Source organism: Artibeus jamaicensis, unplaced genomic scaffold (assembly GCF_021234435.1).
Source record: "Artibeus jamaicensis isolate MK-2021 breed Jamaican fruit bat unplaced genomic scaffold, CSHL_Jam_final contig_3126, whole genome shotgun sequence".
NCBI classification, from domain to species: domain Eukaryota; kingdom Metazoa; phylum Chordata; class Mammalia; order Chiroptera; family Phyllostomidae; genus Artibeus; species Artibeus jamaicensis.
In genome coordinates, this window is record NW_026521723.1 from 19492708 (window position 1) to 19513447 (window position 20740).

Below are 20740 nucleotides of genomic sequence, written 5' to 3' on the forward strand. Positions count from 1 at the left end.
CCAAGGCCAGTACCATATAAGTCAATAAACATGCTTCCTTCAAGAAGAAGAATGCTGGTTACAGTAAGATGAGGAGACAAAATGTGTTCATGCAAGAGGTCGAGGCTGTGAGGGTCAGAAAAGTTTGGAAGTATAGAGAAATACAGATTTCAGAATAGGCAAGAGGTGCACAGTGAAATCAGTTGGCCTCTACGCTGCAGAACTTATGTCAAATTTGGGCACAGTCACTGTGGTTTCAACCTTTGTAAGAGCTATTTGTAAGAGCTCTGCATAAATACTCTTCAGACTCTGCTCCTTATTTGCTGCATCCCTTACTTGCCTAACCCTTATAAATTCTTCAGGTCTCTGCTTGAGTTTTACTTTCTTTAGAAGGCCTGCCCCCAACCTTTGATCCCTCTCCCCCTTACATTTCCCCAAAGAATCTGTAATTCCTCATTTGTTATACCCGACCTACTTGTTAAGTTGGGTGTACCAACATCATACCTCTAGTTTCTAGAAAGTGACTGAGACACATCTGGTGGTCAAGAAATATTTGGTAAATTACTAATTTGGCCTAGTGGTACTTGAGTAGATTGCTTGATGTGGCTAAATCCACATAGGTTATCCATAGAAAATCAGCCTTTTGATTTCCTTCCACTTCAAATAACTTTATTTTACACACAATTTTTCAAAGCAAAGGTGATTTATTTTTATATCTACAGCACTGTATAAGGTTCTCCAGAAAACTATCCTGCTGTCCTAATATGTTACACTATCATTATTTTAGAAAATAAAAGGCTTGGATTATATACTAGAAAAATGTGTTCATTTTATGTAAAACATTTTTGCTATTACCGATAGTAAAGGAGGTAAAAAGACAACTTGTAGGACAGGGGTGATCCTGAAAGTATTTCAGTTGGTGTCTGCCTACCCCAGCCCTAAGAGATAAAGATTAGGATGCTATTGGTATACATCTGGTCCCTTCAATAATCCAGTCAGTCCATACAACCCATTTGGCACATTCAAACCACCCTTTCGTCACTGATAAACATTATTGCTAGTTCCTCCAAAGCAAGGCCATGTCAGTTGTTAAATGATGTGAAGGTTAATCAACAGAGCTGCTCCTTACAACTTTCTCCCAGTGGGACTGTGGAGAGTGCATCATTAATGTTGATGAATAACCCTGTGGACTTACAGGATTCTGGGTACAAGTCCACAAATACAGGGGCATGGCCTGCATATCACTAAAAACAACAAAAGTTTCGGGGCTAGAGACATTGTCAACCACACTGTCATGTCTGTCTGTGTCTCCAGGACTCAATGGTGGGGGAACGATATTTAGCTGATGACCTCGACAGAAGGAGCCTGTGAGTACTTCTGCCTCAAACACATAGATCAGCTTATCTGTGGTAGGTGCTTTCTTGATCTGGTGTGCTAGGCTTCTGAGGTGCTTGGTGAAATATATGCCAGCTCCATACTTTGGGTCTGATAAAAGGAAAAACATTAAACTGTTAGTATGATCTGAAGATTCATATTGCCAATCTGGGTACAATACATACTCTCCGTCTAGTCCTCCAAATATTCACCACTTCCCAGTCCGAAGTCCCTGTGTCTGTAGCAAAGACACCCCAAGTTGTTCCCGAGACAAATTATCACTCATATGATCAATATAATAATAGCTTACATTTAAATATTCCTTCCTTCCTTCCTTCCTTCCTTCCTTCCTTCCTTCCTTCCTTCCTTCCTTCCTTCCTTCCTTCCTTCCTTCCTTCCTTCCGATCCTCCTTCCTTTCCCCCCTCACCTCCCTTTCTTTCTTTGCATTTACTTGGGGCTTAACCAAACACTGTTTCAGGCTCTAGAGCAGCATTAATCAGTAGAAATGCAATGTAAACAGAAACAGAAAATATATAGTACACTTTTATGTGATAAGAAAATATTTTGAGATAAAAATAAAAGATTTCTTTCCTGGAAGTTTCTTCTTGCTCTTTGTTCCTTTCTACTTATTACCCCAGTGGAAGAAAGAATGAAGCTTAGAACGAAATCAATTGAATATATACATACATGATATAGACCTATCATATATAATATATAATTATTTTTAATCGAAGTAGAGAATGTGCTCTCGAAGGTATGATTAACTTTTACACTTTCTCAAAGTTAGATTTTTCTGAACTAAGAAGAGAGTTTTTTGAACCAAGAGGATAAAAGCCTGAAGGAATTAGAGCATAGATTTTATACCATATATAACAGAAGAGAACAATATGAGACATTCTAAGAGCAGTTTTCCACTTCAAGATAAGTGAAAGTTCTTCCTTCCACCTGATGGTAAGAGAAGAATCAGAGAGGACATGACTAGAACGCTTGAAGAGCCGGAGAAGGGGCTCACTGCTCTGTCCTTCTCCCTCAAGAGAGCCCTGGGAGCCAAGATGGTGAAGAGCAACAGAAATCTCAGAAAAACTGGGCGGACTTCCAGAGTAGAAGGGACAACTGACTCCACCGGGTGCAGCCCCATCATCCAACCTGGCAAATGAGTGGAAAGCGGCGAGGCTGGGGAAGACCTTGTAAAGGCTACCACACAAAACCCCACATTTCGGCTGGGAAGAAGTGTATACACTCCAACATTTTCCATTTTCTGCAGTGTAGGAGGCACACAAACACAGCCTGGAAAGGAATTCCCTTGACAGGAAAGACAGAGTGCCCTGTGTAGACACTGCCTAAGAGCAAAGAAAACTGGAAATTCAAGTACAACAGGATGCTAATGACCAAAGTCCAGGGCAGTTTATTTAGCAGAGGACACTTAGAGGCGGAGGATGGATGAGGGCCATGAACCAGACCACCCTCCCTCCAGTGCCTGTCCTACCATCAAGAGCACTCTCTGAAGAGGAGAGGTAAAGGCAAAATCTTGCAGTAACTGAGTCTATTCTCTGAAGGGACTAAGAAAACTCAGAAAATGACTGAGTTCCTCTTGAACTGTCAAGATGGAGTTTTCCACATCTGTGGACTTGGGATCATGAAAGCTAGGTAATGTTCAGTTATACAACCATAAGGAAAAGGAACTTCACACCTGCGTTTTGTGGGATTGTAAATGTTTGTACTTGATAGAGTTAGAGAAGCTGTAACAAAGGAATGGAGGGAAATGCAGGAACACAGAGTAAGCAATTTGGGCCTGCAGGAGCTGGGGAAGGTGTCAACCAGGAGATGCTATTTTGAGTTATGTCTTGAAGAAGGAATAGGAATTTGCAGGGCTAAAAATGGCGAGTAGGAAAGGCCTTTCATATGCAAAGGCACAGAGGCAAAAGAGCATACAGCATATTCAGGAAAGTGGAAGAAGTTTATGGCTGGAGTGTGGAGGAACACAGTGAGTAGTGAGGCTGGTGAAACAATGTGGGGCTAGGGCATTATAAGCTCTGCTAAGAAGTATGGGTTCTTACCTTGTAGGCAAATGGAAATGCAGATATTAGACAGGCATATAATTTTTAGCATAATAATTCTGGTGGAAGAGAAAAGGATAGGTTAGACAGAGGTGATTTTGAGGCAAAGAAAGTACCTGGTAATCACCTTGGCTTAGGGGAAGGCGAGCTAAGGCAGTAAGAATAGAAAGGTAAGGCTGTGCTAAGAATTATACTGCAAGGGAATCACTAGAACCGTGTGACTGCCTGGATATGAGACAGAGAGAAAAGAAGGAATGGAGGATGATGAAATTTCCAGTTTAAAAAACTTGACAGATGATATCAGCCAGGTTAGAGAGTATCAGGGGAAAAATAAAAAGCCTGGGTCTTAGAAAAAAATACAGCCAATAAAAGAGTTCAGTTTGAGGTGGCTATGAACACTTAGGTTGAAATGTCCCAGACAGTTTGAAATATGTACCTGCAGGTCAGAAGAGAGGTAGGAGGTTACAATGCAATTGCCTCGACGGGCAATTAGCGTTGTCTGACACAGGACTGAAAAGAGGGCACTTGCTGGATTTGGAAAACAGTGACAATCTTGGAGTCATTTGAGTAGAAGGTGATGATGCGTGTGTTTGAGTAGAAGGAGGTGAAGGGGGGGAATGGAGTGCAGAGAAGCCAGCTACAACGACTTAAGAACAGAAGAAGTTGTGATTGTAAGACCGCTAATGAAAGGACCATACTGATCATCATTTGCCTGGTTACACTCAAAGACTTCTTGGTGGGGATCCAATTTTTCCATCAGTTTTTACCCCCAGGAATTGTGCATGTTCAATTTGTACCCTAGGTATTGCTTATGTTCTCTCTGGGATAAAGAGAAAGTGATTTTTCAGGTCCTTTGCTCTCCAGAAACCAAGACTTGGAGGTGGTGCTGCAGCCAGGATCCCGCACCACACAGGATGATGCAAAAGTAGGTTGGCAGTTGCTCATGTGGAAAATGACACAATAACTGATAAAGAATGACACAACAATAAACTCTATTTCATGCACTCACAACTGTAAATCTACTTTTGCCCCACCCTGTATTTTGAAAGGCAAGGATCAAGAGCCACTGATTTCATGGATCAGGCAAAATCAAGCTGCATTGCTAGGTATCCCTCATGATAATTACAGAACTTCTTGGCCTCCTTTGAAGAGATCTAGAAAGGACAATAGAGCAATGAAGTACGCTCTATTTTTGTACAACTGAGAAGAGATGTGGAAGCTACATGTAGAACTCCAATAGCTGAGAAGGATCTTAAGATGTTATTCACTTCACCTGCCAGATGAAATTCACTAGCAGGCTACAGGAAATGAAGAGGATGAAAGCGAAAAGACCAATGTTATTAAATTCGAGAAAATGCCCTTTTTATTAAGGGATTAGGTTTTATAGTGTTGATAATACTTTTCTTGAGATAAGTGCAGGGGGGTAAAAAAAAGAAAGCTCCAAGGTACTCTGCAGATTGGGCACAGAAACACAGAAGAAAAGAGAAAACCAGTGATTTACGCATTTTACTGCTCATGCTTTCATCAACATAAAACCCATCAGCAACAAAATATGTGAAGGAAAAATGAAAAATATGACCTTTTCCAAAGGACTTAGCCACTAAATCCTAGTTGCAAATGATCCCCTCTCCACAGCAACAAATGGTACCTGTGGTGAGTCACCTGCTATGTCCCTTACCAACTCCCACACATAGCAGCCCCAATAATGAGGGGCTGACACCTACCGCAGGGCACGGAGTACATTCTTTGAAAGCCCACTCTGCACACCACTTCACAGAACTGCTGCGGGACTTGCTGAAACAACCTGTGGCTCACAGGTTTCCCATGCATTCTCCCTTCCATCGTTTTCTTCTTTCTTTGGAAGGCAGCCATGAGAGCCACATTGTCTATCTTCTCCACCTAGAACCCAAGGGAATGAAAGACTGAAAAAGAGACTGGAGAACTGCTACTTAAATCGCTTGCCGCAACTGCTTCAAAAATAAAGGTATTAATGTGCATGTTACTTTCCATGCAATTTGCCTTTCATATCAAGTTGCAAAGAGTAGTTCCTGGCCCCAACCCTCTCCTAGTTTGGTTTCTATCTCTCCAAAACTCCCTGTCCCTTCTTTGATAAATTCATTTAATAAAAAATATTAAGTAATTACTATGTGTAGGCACTGGTAATGAAATGGTCAACAATGAAGACCCCATCTTTCCCCTCTTAAAGCTGAATTTAGTGAGAGATAAAAATAGGTCCATAATTAAAGTAATGCAGTGTGATAAATGCTATTTCAGTTATTTTATTTTGTATCAAGATAGGCAGCTTTTTCCTGGGTCTTGATCAATGCTTTGCATATCCTGACATCATCTCTATCTCCTGACTCCAACTATACCCTGGTACCTGCCCATCTCTAGCCTCCTCTCAGTCTTGTTTCTGAGATTCCTAGTCAAATGAAGAGCTTAGCTTAGACTTAGCAGGTAAGATTTTCTTTTGGCTACAGAAACAAATGGATTAATAGCAAGATAAGTCAACTCTTTCCCTTAATTACATATACCTTTATAATCTGCAAACCACAGTTTTCAAACTGTTTCTTTTGATCCTGAATTTCTTGAGCTGAAAGCACTAGACGCTTCAGAAACTTATTTTCTTTCATTTCATCTTGGTGTTTTGGTTGCTGATCGGTCCATTGCCCTAAAAATGAGTAATACAAATTTTTTTTCAATGGTCTGTGAGAGGGAAAATGTTTGTAAATAAGTTCAATGAAACAAATGACAGAAATTTGGGGGAATGAAATGGCCAGTTTAAATTGTACACCTCATGTGTTTAGGACATGCAAGGACAGCTGTCATAAGATAAAGCAGAGGATCGATAAACTTGTCCTCAGACGATGTGGATCGCGAGGCTGAGGGCTGAGAGAAGCAGGGCACGAACACACTCCCTGTGAGTGCTACAGTGGAGATGTAGAATTTTGTTGCTCCTGGGAAACGCCTGTATTTCCAGTCAAGACGCCCATCAACAAAAAGGCGCAAGAAAACATTAAGTAACTGCAGAAAACAATATGCCATTTATATAACACATCAAGGTTTTCAAAGAGATTTCGTATCTCTGCCTAATTTGATCATTACAACACCACCATTGAAATCATCAACACAATTTCACCAATAAGAAAATTAAAACCCAGAGACTTAAGTGACTTGCCTGATATCACACGACTAACAAATAGAGAGATCCAAGATTATAAACCTGGCTATCACCAGTGCTTTCCATGAGGGGCAGGGAGAATATTTGGTATATATGTCACTATGCCACTACCCAATCAAGAAGAGCAAAATTTGGAGATTAAAAGGGAACTGTGTCAGTCTTTCCTCCCCTTTTTCCTTCCTTTCTCCTTTAATATCCATCCCTCCTTTTTTAAAAAAAAATTCAAAGGACACCTGTTACTGTCCAGAGGAGCTCCTAATTGGACTAAATATACAGGTGGCCAAAATGGAAATTCCCCCGAGAGGTTTGCTTTCACTCAGTTTGAGTCTGACGTTAGGCCATGTGCCTTAAAATGACCTAGTCCCCAGCACATTATCTAATTGAGTGGGCTGAATTTAACTACAAAAAGAAGATGATAAACCCAGGAAAACTTGCTAGAGGGCGAAACTGTCAATCCAGAAGGCAGGAGGGACAAAACCCATAGCAAAGGAACTCCAAAGGCAGGAAATTTCAAAGGAAGAGACTGTAAATTAAATCTGGAGAGCGACAGCTCACATTTATGAAATACAGTATTAAGTTCACTTGACTTGAGTTCAGCAAACACGTATCGAGCTCCTATTACATGCCAGGCACTGGCAGGGCACTGGAGACTCAAAAATTCACAAGCTCTTGCTATCAGAAGAGCTCACCAGGAAGGATGAACAGAGAGAGGCCTAACATCTATCATGTAAATTTTATCATTCTGACGGAGAGTTAATGTTCCCTGTAATAACAGTTCAAATTTATCCATTTCATTAATGATGATTTTAATCTTATTAAGAGAGGATGAGTCTGTGTGAACCTCTGAAACACTGCTGTGGAATAATATGCTTAGTCATGAACCACTATAAATGCCACCTTGCAGCAGAACAAGGGACTTACATAACTAAATTGCCGGTAGCTGGGAGGATGGGTCAACCTTAAAAATGCAGTTAAAGTAATGCCACAAGCTCTACAGCAGATCAGTGTTTCCTTGTCTCTTGTCTTGAGAGGTATCGGTATCAGTTTAGATACCGACAGACATTACACTTCAAAAGCTAAGTAGGAATCATAACCTTGAGACTCATGTTTGTATATTATTATTGTCTATGTTTTGGGATGCTGTTTTCTATGGAATTTGGATACAACATTTACTGTAAACTCCTACTCCCTTTGACCATTTCTGCCCAAATTATTTTTATAAACACATAGTGAAAATATGGTGTCCTTTTAAGTTTTGCATCTGAATTTCTGTACTAAATCCATTCTCCACATTACAATCAGTGATCTTTCTAAAAGACAACTCCAACCTCACCTTTGTTTAAACTCCTTTAAGTCTCCCCATTGGTTTCAAGAAAAACTCTGAATTTTTCATGTGATCTATAGAGTCTTGCATAATATAGACTCCACTATGGTCTGATTTCTTAAAAGTTTCTTCCTTTGCCTTACTAACTCCTCATCCTTCAGTTCTCCATTTATGACACCTCTCCCGTGAAGCATTCCCCCACCCAAGGCTGGGCAGGGCGCCTCCCCTGGGTGTCCCCAGAGCACTCCCACCCTTCTCTTTCCCAACCAACCCTGCTTACTTCCCAGTACCCCCAGTTACATTTCCAGGGGAAACAACGTCCACATTAGCGCTGTATCCCCAGCACCTAGAACAATGCTTAGTACATATCGTGGATGCAATAATCATTAGTTAAAGAAATGAACAAAATGAGCCGCTGTCTCCTAAGATGGTGTTTTCAAGGCTATAATTCCCTACTTAACTCTAGGGCTACGTTAAAAGGATCTCCCCAGATCCTCATTTCCAGTCATCTTGATGGATTTTGCCCCACAAAACGTGTGATACTTGCAAGTACTAAACAGCACCAATGAATAATTTACTGTGGTAAGAATGCTCAAAGTGAGTAATTTTAGGGTTCCTAAGGCTGCCAGCAACAAATAAATGAAACTCAGTTCAAGGAATTAGTCAATCAAGTGGAATGTCTGCACTTGAACGCTCCGTCTGAAGAATTAAAGATGTACTTTCCCCCACTGCCGGGGAGTGGAGTGCCCTGGGCTTTCCCTGTAACCACCTCTTAGGCAAATCCATGTCATCATAAGTAAATCCGACTGCATGTGTGTGTGTGTCCATTTACTAATCATTAACCCTGTTGGTAGAAACCGCCCCAAAATGGTTATAGAAGTTTATGGCCTAACACAGAACCTGCATGGTTTGCTCCCTCTCTCTTCCATTCTCTCTCTTTCCCACACACATACATGCATAATCATACCCAAAAGGACAGCTGGGAGGGCTGACTTTCCAACTTCATGGGAAGTTACTCACTTGATAAGCTCCAAAGGGCTTGCTCCTTTTTTCTTGCCATTTTCTCTTGAACTTCACACAGCATTTGCTCAATCTTCAAAACCACCTCAACGAGGTCAGCCTGGGCTCCTTTAATCTCTAAAATTGCCTTTTCTGGATTGATAATCTCTGAGACAGAGACCTTTGAGGCTGCCTGATGCTGAGCCAAAATGTCATGTTCCTCTTTCCCAAGGTAGAGGATGTGATTATTCTCAATGCTGTGCTGGTTCTGGTGCATCAGTATCCTTTGGATCCACTCTTGGGCCTCACTCATCTTTTCCTGGTTAGACCCCATCAGATTGATGGCAGGAGAGTTAGCTTTTAGCCCATGTTCTCGGGTCTCTCTGGTACCTGTGGTCCCCTGGGGGACTGGGAAAGGCAATTGTAAGCAACCACAGAAGAAAGGTGGGTTTTAAACCAGAGCATAGCAATATACACCCCAGCCAGTGTCCACCCCAGGATATTGTCACCACTGCCTGATGTAGCAGCTTCAATTACATATTTCTGAGAGCTGTGCTGGTTATAAAGGAAATCTAAATGTAGTTTATGGTTTCCTTGAGAATACAGAGTTAGCCTGTAAGGGGTTGGCTACCATGTCTTGCCCCTGCTGTGTTACACTTATCAATTCACAAGTAAGTTCCCCTTGTGATCTCACTCTGGATGTTGACGATTATTTCCTACTGAGTGGGATTTTCCTTAACCTCTTGCTAACCCCAGATTTCAAATCAAACATCTTTGAAAGCCATAGAGCTTGACGAGTAAAAACTCTTTTAAAAGTATATTTTATTATAAAATAATACATATTTACTACTGAAAAAAGGGAAAATTATGCAAGTAAAACGAAAGAAGGAAATACCCATAATTCCACTACCTGGGATTCCTATTATATTTTGTGTGTGTGTGTGTGTGTGTGTGACCGGGCGTTGTGTATCTGCACAAGCCTGAGGGCCTTGGCAGCTCCTGCTGCTGGACACAGTATATATATCCCAGCAGAAGAGGAAATGCAACTTGATTTCAACCCACCCACAGAGACCTCTTTCTACAACACCCCTCTACGAGGAATGAAGATATGTATGAAGAAGAGTCTCTGACGGATCAGGATGGCTCTGAACCCAAACTGAAAAAAAAGTTGGAGTCAGGGGGAGAAGGAGGATGGACTAGCTGAGAGAGAATTCATAGGTGAGGCAGTATGTAAAATATATAAAGAATGCCCTCAAATCATTAAGAAAAAGAAACAACCCAGTAGCCAGCTGGGAAAAAAATTCACAGCAGAGGAAACAAAAATGGCCCACATATGTATGAAAAGAGGTGCTCTCCATCGGTAACCAGGGATATGGAGAATTACCCACCAGACTGGCAAAATTCGTCAGTCTGACCACCTGGAGTGCTGGGAAGGCAACAGAGCAACTGGGGCTTGTGTGTATTCATGACAGATGTAAATCCAGAGCAACCATTTCTATAATTATATTATTTGAAGAAACTTTGGCACATGTGTATCAGGGGACATGTACAAGAAAGTTCACATACTTGTTTGTAACAGCCAAGACCTGGAAATAACCTAGGTCCTTCAACAATGGAATATTAATATAGCAATGAAAAGTAGAGAACTTTAGATACACAGATGAATTTCAGTAACATATTTTGAGGGGAAAAATTAAGTTGTCCACTTACTCTGTTCTAGGCATTGTTCTCAGTGCTTTACATATTTTATTCAATCCTCACAACCCAATGACATAGGTACTATTAGTAGCCTCGTCTTACAAATAAGGAAGCTAACTCTGAGTTACTAAGTAACTTGCCCAGGGTTTTAGCACTGGGAAATGCTGGCCGGGGAGCTGGTAGATGTGGGCAGTGGCTCTGTCACCCACACAAGTCTGCCTCCCAGCGAGTGACCCCAAGACAATAGTGGTAATTAGCATCTTTCACCTAATACAGTAGTAGGGAGGTACCGGGAACTATGAAAAGTATCAGGACAGACCTAGAACAGGGGCAGGAGGGCCTTCCTCTGAGTAAAAAGTAAAACCAATGTTTTATACAACACTTACAAGTGTGTGTGTGTGTGTGTGTGTTCTTAAAAGCATACTTTTTTAAAAACCCTTGTTCTGTTGGGGAGCTTACATTATTACTACTTTTTAGGAGAAAATAAAAACATTATATGGTGATAATTTACTTGTCCATCATCATCAGGAAAGAACTGTTCTTCTAGGCAACTACATTGTTCAGATCACTATAGGATATTCTTCTAACACCAAAACATTGAACTATTTATTAGTTAGGTACTTCTAATGGGACCACATTACCTTCCTAAATAGTCTAACTTTTCCTTAATGGTAATCTGATATCATTACCACTTGCCATTATTAACATTATTAATAATACTTACATTATGTAATAGCCTAAATTATCCTTGATAATCTGAGATTAACTTCATTAATCATTATCAATCTCAAATGATCATCTGAGATCATCACCGTTCATCATTATTAATGTTACTCTATAATTCCTTTACAGATGTCCTCAAGAATTGCTGACATAAATGTTAATGCCTGGCCCTATTACTCAGATTAATGACAGACATTTGTATGTTTCTTTTCCATATTATTCTCACCCCCAAACTCCTCCTATCCAGCCTCCCTAGATTCATTGTGGTTCCCCAACCATGCACTGCCTCTGTTTGCTTCAGTGGGTTTTCTCTACCTTAGGAGCCCCGCCCCATCTCTTCTGGTCATTGAAAATCTTAGCATCCTCAAAGTCGAGCTTGGAACATCTCATCCGTGAAGCCATACTTGGTCCCTGGCAGTCTCTCCCATCGCTTAGCCACCTGGGGAGTTTGTCCATTCTGTCATTCATTATTTACCCCCTGGCGTTTATTTAATACTTTATAGTTTACAGAACATTTTTACGCATATAATCTCTACCCTGACAACAGTCTGTCATGATCATTTTACAGATAAATAAAAATAGGCTCGTAAGAGGCACAGTCACAAATCAGGGCTCTTAAAATCCCTCCTTCACTCCCAGCCCTGCTGGACCACTGAACATCCATAACTGAACTCTCCGAATAATTTTTACCCTAATGGGAAATATACTAATAATTTTAATGCTGGTTGAATGTTCAGTGTTCTTAACATCTACAGAATACTTTAGATTAAAAAACTATTTCAGAGGTACACAACCTAGTTGCCATGAGGCAATTCCATCTTGGTCCACTCAATCTCCACTGAAGGAAGGTAGTTACAAGACAAAGTTAAACACTTTCCACCCCCCAACAACCAGGATTGGTTTAGCTCAGTGATGTCCAAACCTGGTTCCATAGCATGATTAGGGGACACTGAAAATAATACATGCTTGGCCCAGACCCAGACTGGGGCCTGTTCATACATTTGCTTGTTTGCTGTTTGCTTTTTAAAGTTTCAGTCATGATCTCAGTGCTTACTCAGGTTTGGGTAGCACTGGATTAATACACTTATTGTTATCTGGTATTACATGATATATTTTCCATAGTGATTGAAGAGTACCTCCATTAGATGTTTGCTCATTCAGAGCAGAAAGAGTGCTGACTAAGTCAGCTCCTGAAGGGCAGAACTTTTTCTTAGAAAAAAGTTATAGACAGCATTTGTAAATGAACTATCCACACTGTGGATTACTTAATGCAACCTGGCCTTGCTCTGTTCCTATAAAACAGGACTGAGACATGGTCAGGGACAGGGCAGGATGGTATCTAGGCAGGAGCACAATGAAATAAATTTGGCTTCTTTATTCTTCCTTTTGTGAGTTTAGATGATCAAGAATAGAACGAGCCTAGGGCACGAGACGCTGCAGCTAGGCCCACGATTTCTTACCAGCGTAACTGTTGAGAGGCTGCTGCTTGGACCTACTCCTCTGCATCACAGTGTTGAAAGCCTGCAAGAAGCAAAATAGAACAGAGCAGGGCTTTTAGCCATCAGCATGAAAATCCCATTCTCTACCTGCACACACCACACTTGACCTCATCCACTCTGCAGGGAATAGCATGTGCGGCACCACAATCTATTAGAATGCGTGAGGGAAACAAGTATAGGAAAAATGGAAGGAAACCCAAAATCTGCCTTTTGGTTTATTCCAAAAAGCCAGAAGAAAGTATATTCCAGGCAAAATATTAATATTCATTCATTCATTCATTGATTCACTCATTCAAAAGATATTTTAAAGTATTTTTTATTGCTTATGTTATTACAGTTTTCCCAATTTCCCCCCTTTATCCCCCCTGCACCCTCCAACCCTCCAGCTTCCCCCCGACTTCATGTCCACGGGTTTTACATGTAAGTTCTTTGAGTTTTCTGTTTCCTACACCATTTTTTAAATCTCTCCCCATCTATTCTATGCCTACTAATAATGCTTCTTCCCTGTACCTTTTCCCCTGTTCCTCCCTTCCCCCTCCCGACTGAAATCCCTCCACGGGACGTTCTGATTCTGTTCCTGATCTAGTTGTTTGCTTAGTTTTTGTTTTCGTTGTTTTCCTTTTCTTTTAGGTTCATTTGTTGATAGTTGCGAGTTTATTGTCATTTTACTGTTCATATTTTTTATCTTCTTTTTCTTAGAGAAGTCCCTTTAACATTTCATATAATAAAAGCTTGGTGATGATGAACTCCCTTTAACTTAACCTTATCTGGGAAGCACTTTATCAACCCTTCCATTCTAAATGATACCTTTGCTGGATAGAGTAATCTTGGGTGTAGGTCCTTGCCTTTCATGACTTGGAATACTTCTTTCCAGCTCCTTCTTGCCTACAAGGTTTCTTTTGAGAAATCAGCTGATAGTCTTATGGGAACTCCTTTGTAGGTAACTCTCTCCCTTGCTCTTGCTGTTTAGGAATCTCCCCCTATCTTTAATCTTGGGTAACTTAACGATGATGTGCCTTGGTGTGTTCCTCTTTGGGTACAGCTTCTTTGGGACTCTCTGGGCTTCCTGGAAGTCTATTTTCTTCACCAGGATTGGGGAAGTTTTTCTTCATTATTTGTTCAAATAAGTTTTCAATTTCTTACTGTTGTTCTTCTCCTTCTGGCACCCCTATAATTTGGATATTGGAATGTTTCACGTTGTCCCAGAGGTTTGTAAGACTCTTTTTACTTTCTGAATTCTTGTTTCTTCATTCTGTTCTGGTTGGATGTTTATTTCTTCCTTTTGTTCCAAATCATTGCTTTGAGTCCTGGTTTCTTTCCTGTCACTGCTGGTTCCCTGAATATTTTCCTTTATTTCACTTTGGGTATCTTTCATTTTTCGACCAAGCTCAATCAGATCTGTGAGCATTTTTATTGCCAGGGCTTTAAATTCTCCATCAGATAGGTTGGCTATCTTCTCATGGTTTAGCTCGCTTTCTGAAGTTTTACTTTGTTTTTTCTTTTGGGCCATATTTCTTTGTCTCAGGACACCTGTTAAGTTGTAAGGGGCGGGGCCTTAGGTTTTCACCAGGGCAGGGTAACCCTCCTTGCTGTCCAGCAGCACTGCCTTTGGGGGAGGGGCCAAAGAGGGAACAGTGCAGCTCACTTTCTCAACTCTAGCACATGTTCCAATGGACACTCACATGAGACTGGGAGTTTCTCTTACTGCGGCAACCACAGTAGTAGTCCACAGTCAGCTCTGAGTCTCAGTTTCTCCTTCAGCCAGCTCCGCCCATGCGTTCAGCTGCCTCACTGTGGGTTCTTACTGGTCTGGTTGCTCTTTTGACTCTTTCTTTAATTCCTTGGGAGTTGAAGTTCCACGCAATTTGATTTTCTGGCACTGCTGGTTGTATATTTTAGATTAGTTGTTACCCTCCCTTTGGTTGTGCAAGGAGGCGAGGGGTTTCTACCTACACTTCCATCTCAGCCAGAACTCCTCATTCAAAAGATATGCATGTCAGGCACTGACCTGGAGCTGTGGGTATGGCACTGAAGAAGACAAATATAAAGGTGGGTGCTCTTGTAACTGATAAAACATAAATTCATTTTTAAAATGTTATGCACAATGCTTTCTCATAGAACGAATAAATGATCAATTCCTAACTGTATCTGGCACACAGTGAACATCCAATATGTTAGCTGTTGCTGGGATTATTATTATATGACAGTCTATGGATTAAGATTTGTCTGTTTAAAAGAACTGATCTGTTAAGATTTGGAACCACCATATCCAGTGTCTTCCTTTTTTAAAGTTGATACAATTGGCAGTAATTATTTCATTGTAAGGATGATAAATATTGAGGCGAAAACTAGATTTTGTTTTGAGTCTGAACTTTAACAATAGAATTTCATAATTTGTAGGACACATTTTTATAAATCATATTTGCACCTGCTATCTGCAGAGCAAAAAGCTCTCAATCTTAACAGACTTTCTACCTGGAAAGGTCATTACAGGGAACTTCCCTATGCTCCCTGTAGAAGAACTTGGAAATAAAACAAGTGAAATAATATTATCTACTGATAAATAGACTAAGAATAGCTGCCATATGCAAAATGGATAAAAATCTGCTCTCCCAAAGTCACTTTAAATGGCAGAATGTGTTGCAGAGTGAGAAATCAATTAGGCAAGCCTTTTGAATTGAATTTGGGAGAAGACTGTAACTTAATCAATATCAGTCACTTAGAAGAATGCGTGGATAATAAGCGAATGGTCTGCAAGGTTTGGAAACGTGGTTCTGTATGGCAAGAATTTGGCAGTTTTTCTAACTCTGTTCACAAACGACCAACACTTATTGTGAGGAATGTTAGTAGTGTGTGCCTGGAGAGGTGTTCCTTATTCTGAGACATAATGTCTGGCACAAGGTAGATATGCAATAAATATTTGTTATAAAAACAAATGAATGACTATCCATCACCTTTTATAGATACTCAGCCCCAACCAGGACCCTTATCACCATGAAATACTGGTGAACACAAGTATTTTAGTCAGTTGGGGAATTATTCACTGTCATTCATGAATTCAAAAACTCACCAGTATGTGAATAACGTGTCACCTTATTGTGAGTTCAGTGTAAGTTGCTATTCCTGAGTCAGGTCCACTCTGGGTGTCTGACGTATCCATTTTCTGAAATGTAGGGACTTGCCAAGATAGCGGCCACTGTGAAGAAATGCGTAAACTGCCCTCTGAGCTTTCTGAACACACACCCCTCACCGAAAGACTTATTTAGGAAGAAAAGATGTGTTTATCAGGAGGCCTGAGGATATACTTAGGCATGCACACACATCATACTTCCACATGGATATCATACTGTGTTGATATTGAAAAAGCCTGAAGGGGGAGAGTCAATGTCAGAGTATAATGTAAGTTACTATGTTAGACAGTCTTCTCTTTTGAGTCACAGAACTGAAAGATACATCATCTCTCAAGTTCTTTTTTGTTTTTCTTTAGTAGTTCAGAACACGGGCTCTGTGCGACAGACAGACCCAGGTTGGAATCTTCGTTTGGCCATTTGACTAGCTGTGTGTATGTTAACTTCCGGGTTAACAGGTTTTTCCCAATTGTAAAATGGAGATAACAACAGTGGCTTCATCACAGAATTAGGGTAGAGAATGGAATGAGACAGCTTCTTAGCACAGTACCTGGCTGATGCAATAGACGGCAGCTATTTTTATTATTAGGCCCTGGGGGAGCCCTCAGACTGTGGTTGATCTTTCTACTTTTGTTGATCTGCCATGTACATTTTTTGTTTGTAGGTTGGAAAGAATGAGCCTTCTTTTCAAGATGTGGTTAATTCCTCTTGCAGGGATATAATGCTTCATGAACAGTTCAAAGATAAACTCAGGGCAACCTGTATGGGCCCAATTATAGTCCTCTACTTGGGGGAATGGGTGAACTTCATTTGAAGGACAGGATGATTCATTTTGTCAAGAAAGTAGGCTAATCATTTTCTTCACTGGGTAATGCACCATCATCTTGCAGGTGAGCCGCAGGTAAGATACGTTCACATACAGTGCTGTGCTGGAGCCAGCTAATATTGGCTCGCAAGAACCCATCGTGCACAGGCTTTCTCAGTTCCACCTGCAGTGGTGTCACATGGATTGTTTGAAGACAGCAGGGGAAATCAGCAAACACTACAAACTTCCTGGTGTCTGGTCAGGCAGCAAAAGGAACAAGAACCTTTATACTTGTTCCAGGAAAGAGCAAGCTAGAACCAATATAAGTCAGTTTTCTTGTGTGGAGAGATAAAATGGCAACCATCCACATAGAGACAGGCTGGGAAGTCTGAAAAAAGACTAATGTTCGGAGCTACTTTCTGGGCCAGGCACTCAGAAGGCCCTTTCCACCCAAACCCAGACACATGCCTGGAAGTTGCACCAGCACTTCGATGTTGCTGTTGGCAGACTCAGGAACTAGGTCTTCAAAACCTAGTTTAAGGTGCTGTCTCATCTCATTTCTTTTTTAGTATTTCTTAACATCATTATTAGAGTCTGTTTTTAAAATGCCAACTAAGTGAGAATAAAGCAAAAAGATCTTTCTTTCTTTCTTTTCAAATGAGGTCATATACAGGATGGGGCAAAAGTGGGCTTTCAGTTGTTCATATGAAAAATAATATAATAATTAATAAATAATAATATAAGACTAAACTGTTTTCTATACTTAAAACTGTAAACTTTGCCCCACCCTATATTTTTTAAAGTATATTTTATTGATTACACTATATAGTTGTCCCATTTTTTCCTCCCCATTATTCCCCTCTGCCCTGCACCTCTCCTCCACCAGCATTCCCCGCCCCGCCCCCCGCAGTTCATGTTCATGGGTCATACGTATAAGTTCTTTGACTTCTACATTTCCTATATTATTATTCTTAACCTCCCCCTGTCTATTTTGTACCTACCATTTATGCTTCTTATACTCTGTACCTTTTCCCTCATTCTCCTCCTTCCCCTCCCTGCTGATAACCCTCCATATGATCTCCATTTCTATGATTCTGTTCCTGTTCTAGCTGTTTGCTCAGTTTGTTTTGTTTTTGTTTTTTAGGTTCAGTTGTTGATAGTCATGAGTTTGTTGTCATTTTACTGTTCACACTTTTGGTCATCTTCTTTTTCTTCAATAAGTCCCTTTAACATTTCATATAATAAAGGCTTGATAATGATGAACTCCTTAAGAGATGGAAGAACAGCACAGCAGTATATACTAATTATGCTGAATACATCAATGACCTATTCACATTAAAGAAACTCTGCTGATCTGGCCACTCTAAAACAAAAAGCTTGAGATTAAGTGAAAACTAAAGAAGCTGGGCACAAGATGTCTGCACTCAGACACACAGGCCCACACGTCCTCCATTTATATCAGACCACAGCTGATTTCCCTGTGAAGTGACCTACAGATGAGTTAAGAAAGAACAGATTGAATTTGAGGGCAGTACTGGGGCCACGGTACTGCCCCAGTGAACTACAGCTCATTACAACTAATATAACAGCTAACCTTCATGGAGGACTTCCTGTATGCCAGGTACTGTTCTGAGTGTTTACATGTATTATTAACTCATCGAATCATCATAACAGCTCCATGAGATGGTGGGTATTATCCCCATATTAAAGTTGAGGAAACTGAGGTACAGATGAGTAACTAAACTTGCCCAAGGAAGTTGATTGATTGGAGAGAAAAAGCCAAAGACTTTGTTTTAAATATGCTGGACTTAAGATAACACTCAGATACCTAACTGGAAATAAGAGAGGGTTGGGGATGTGGGTCTGAAGTTGAATCAGAAGATAAGACTCTGAAGAAGTTTAAGAACAGCTGTGTTCTTAGAGGAAGCAAGTAAAGAGAGGAGCATAGGACCCCACATCGAAACCAGGAAGCTGCTTACCTTTAAAGATGGGAGAAGAGTAAGTACCAACAAAGGAACAGAGTGAAGCTAGGTAGTGGGTTAAACAAGGCTTCTACAATGGTATTCTTTACCAGGTCTCAGATGGGCAATTTACAAAAGTTAGATTTCACCCAATCAGAATGTGACCATGCATTCCAGCTTAGCCTCATGTCTTACATTTGAAGCACTAAACAGATGTTAAATGAATGAGTGAATGAACATTTCTAAGATATTAACTTACCTCATATGTCTCCTGTTCTCCAGGAAAGATCACAAACTTTACAGTTAGTTGTTTTGTAAAGTGTTGTTTGGCAAACATTAAAACTTCATCAAACATAATCTCTGCTACTTTATACTTCCCAAAACCAGCATTTCCAGTCTCAAGAGCAGGAAGGGAAATGGAAGTTACATTTAGCTCAAGGCATTTTTCCAAACACTTCTTCACCATGTTTCTCAACATCTATAGGAAAAATACAATTTTAAGATCAGCCTTCAAGTCAGAAATAAGACTTCGCTTATCCCTTGATCCTGCCCATTGTTTACAGTGCTAATCTCCTCTCCCCGTCAAAGCTCTGTCCATGCTTCCTCAGAGGGCAGGACAGGTCCCACTGTACAGGGAACCCATTACAGCTATATGGTTAAATGACAAAAAATAAAAGAGCTAAAGAAACTGAAATGATTGAGTAGTCCTTTTTGTGCTATTCAGGACATTTGGGCACCATGATTTCTTCCAGGTCAGAGAGCCAACCATCAGGTAGGTTATCCCCACTCATGGGCCACTTCTGGGTCAACAAAAAGAGGTCTTGGGAGTTTAATAAAGGAGGCAGAGGTTAAAATAAGTAAGCACTATTTATTCAGTGTCATTAAGGTCTGTCATGTAACTTCTCCTTGAGAAGTGCTAGTATACTGGGCAGATTTAAACTTTGCATCAATATTTCAACATCCAAACTGAATACTAATACAGAAAGGTTGTCTGTGGAAGGACTTTGGAAAACTGAGGAGTAGAGATGATTGAAAGACCAATTTGGGATTAGAGTGCCCTCTAGCCAAGAAAGAACCAGAAACTGTGACAAAGTAAAGATAGACAAAGGCAGTGGGAAGACAGGACAGGTAATGAATTTGACTAGAATGGTGCTAGAAGGGAAATCCCAGGTCCTCCAGGAATTTAACAGATGGAGGGAAATATGAAAAGGCTGAATTCCAGACCCACTTAGGGCATGGCAAATGGATATACAGACTTGGTATTGCTGTGTCTGTTTGTGGTATTTCCACTTACAACTTAGACATGTTAGGTATTACTGTAGATTAAACTCCTTAATATAATTTATTATAACAACAACAATTATTCAGTATCTCAGGCTTTCACAGGAGTGGTAGAAAATAGGAACTATACCACTCGACAATATTTCATAAATGTAATGACATGATGGGAATTCAACAAAGACTACATAAACTACCAAGCTACATAAAGATAAATTGATTTTGACCTTACCAGATCCTGTCTGGAATGTTCTGAAGGCAGGCACACATGGAATACATACTGACCAGGCAATTTAGGATTATTTGTGACCAATACCAACGGAGGATCCTTAGATGTCTGAAGGCTTTTATTGGTAAACTTCTCTTCTATTTTGTTTCCTGCTTTTGGGGGAATTGATTCTGACACAGGACCAACTCTATCACCAGGATTTGAATTTTCAAAACCAACAATTGCATCTGTCTGAAAAGGGAAAAAATGGACAGGATTCCTCATTAAATTACTTTTTGTTAAATGATCACTTTAAATCTTTATTTCCTGAAGAGCTTTGAAAGTTACTTTTAAAGATCCTAAATCCACAAAAATATTATTTAATAATGGATAGAAACTCCTATTTCCAAAGAGTGATCACTTGACCCGTCTGTTTATCATATTCAGTAATTAGGTAAAGTGTGTGGATGATACAGTTTTTATTGCAAGCATCTGACAGCCTCCTGCTGGCTTATACCCCCCATA

General features: G+C 40.4%; 1 protein-coding gene across 3 annotated transcripts in view; it reads right to left on the reverse strand.

The window, feature by feature from the left end:
* Window positions 1-663: 663 nt before the first annotated feature.
* Window positions 664-20740, reverse strand: part of PARP9 (poly(ADP-ribose) polymerase family member 9) — a 33886-nt gene continuing 13809 nt past the window's right edge. For all 3 annotated transcript variants that reach the window (XM_053663052.1, XM_053663050.1, XM_053663051.1), the window contains exons 5-11: window positions 20240-20467; window positions 18989-19207; window positions 12797-12857; window positions 8937-9323; window positions 5946-6082; window positions 5136-5310; window positions 664-1464 (exon numbers count right to left, since the gene is read on the reverse strand). In XM_053663052.1, coding sequence (XP_053519027.1) covers window positions 1085-1464; window positions 5136-5310; window positions 5946-6082; window positions 8937-9323; window positions 12797-12857; window positions 18989-19207; window positions 20240-20467 — 1587 coding nt within the window. In that variant the 3' untranslated portion in view covers window positions 664-1084. The remainder of the gene's footprint in view (window positions 1465-5135; window positions 5311-5945; window positions 6083-8936; window positions 9324-12796; window positions 12858-18988; window positions 19208-20239; window positions 20468-20740) is intronic.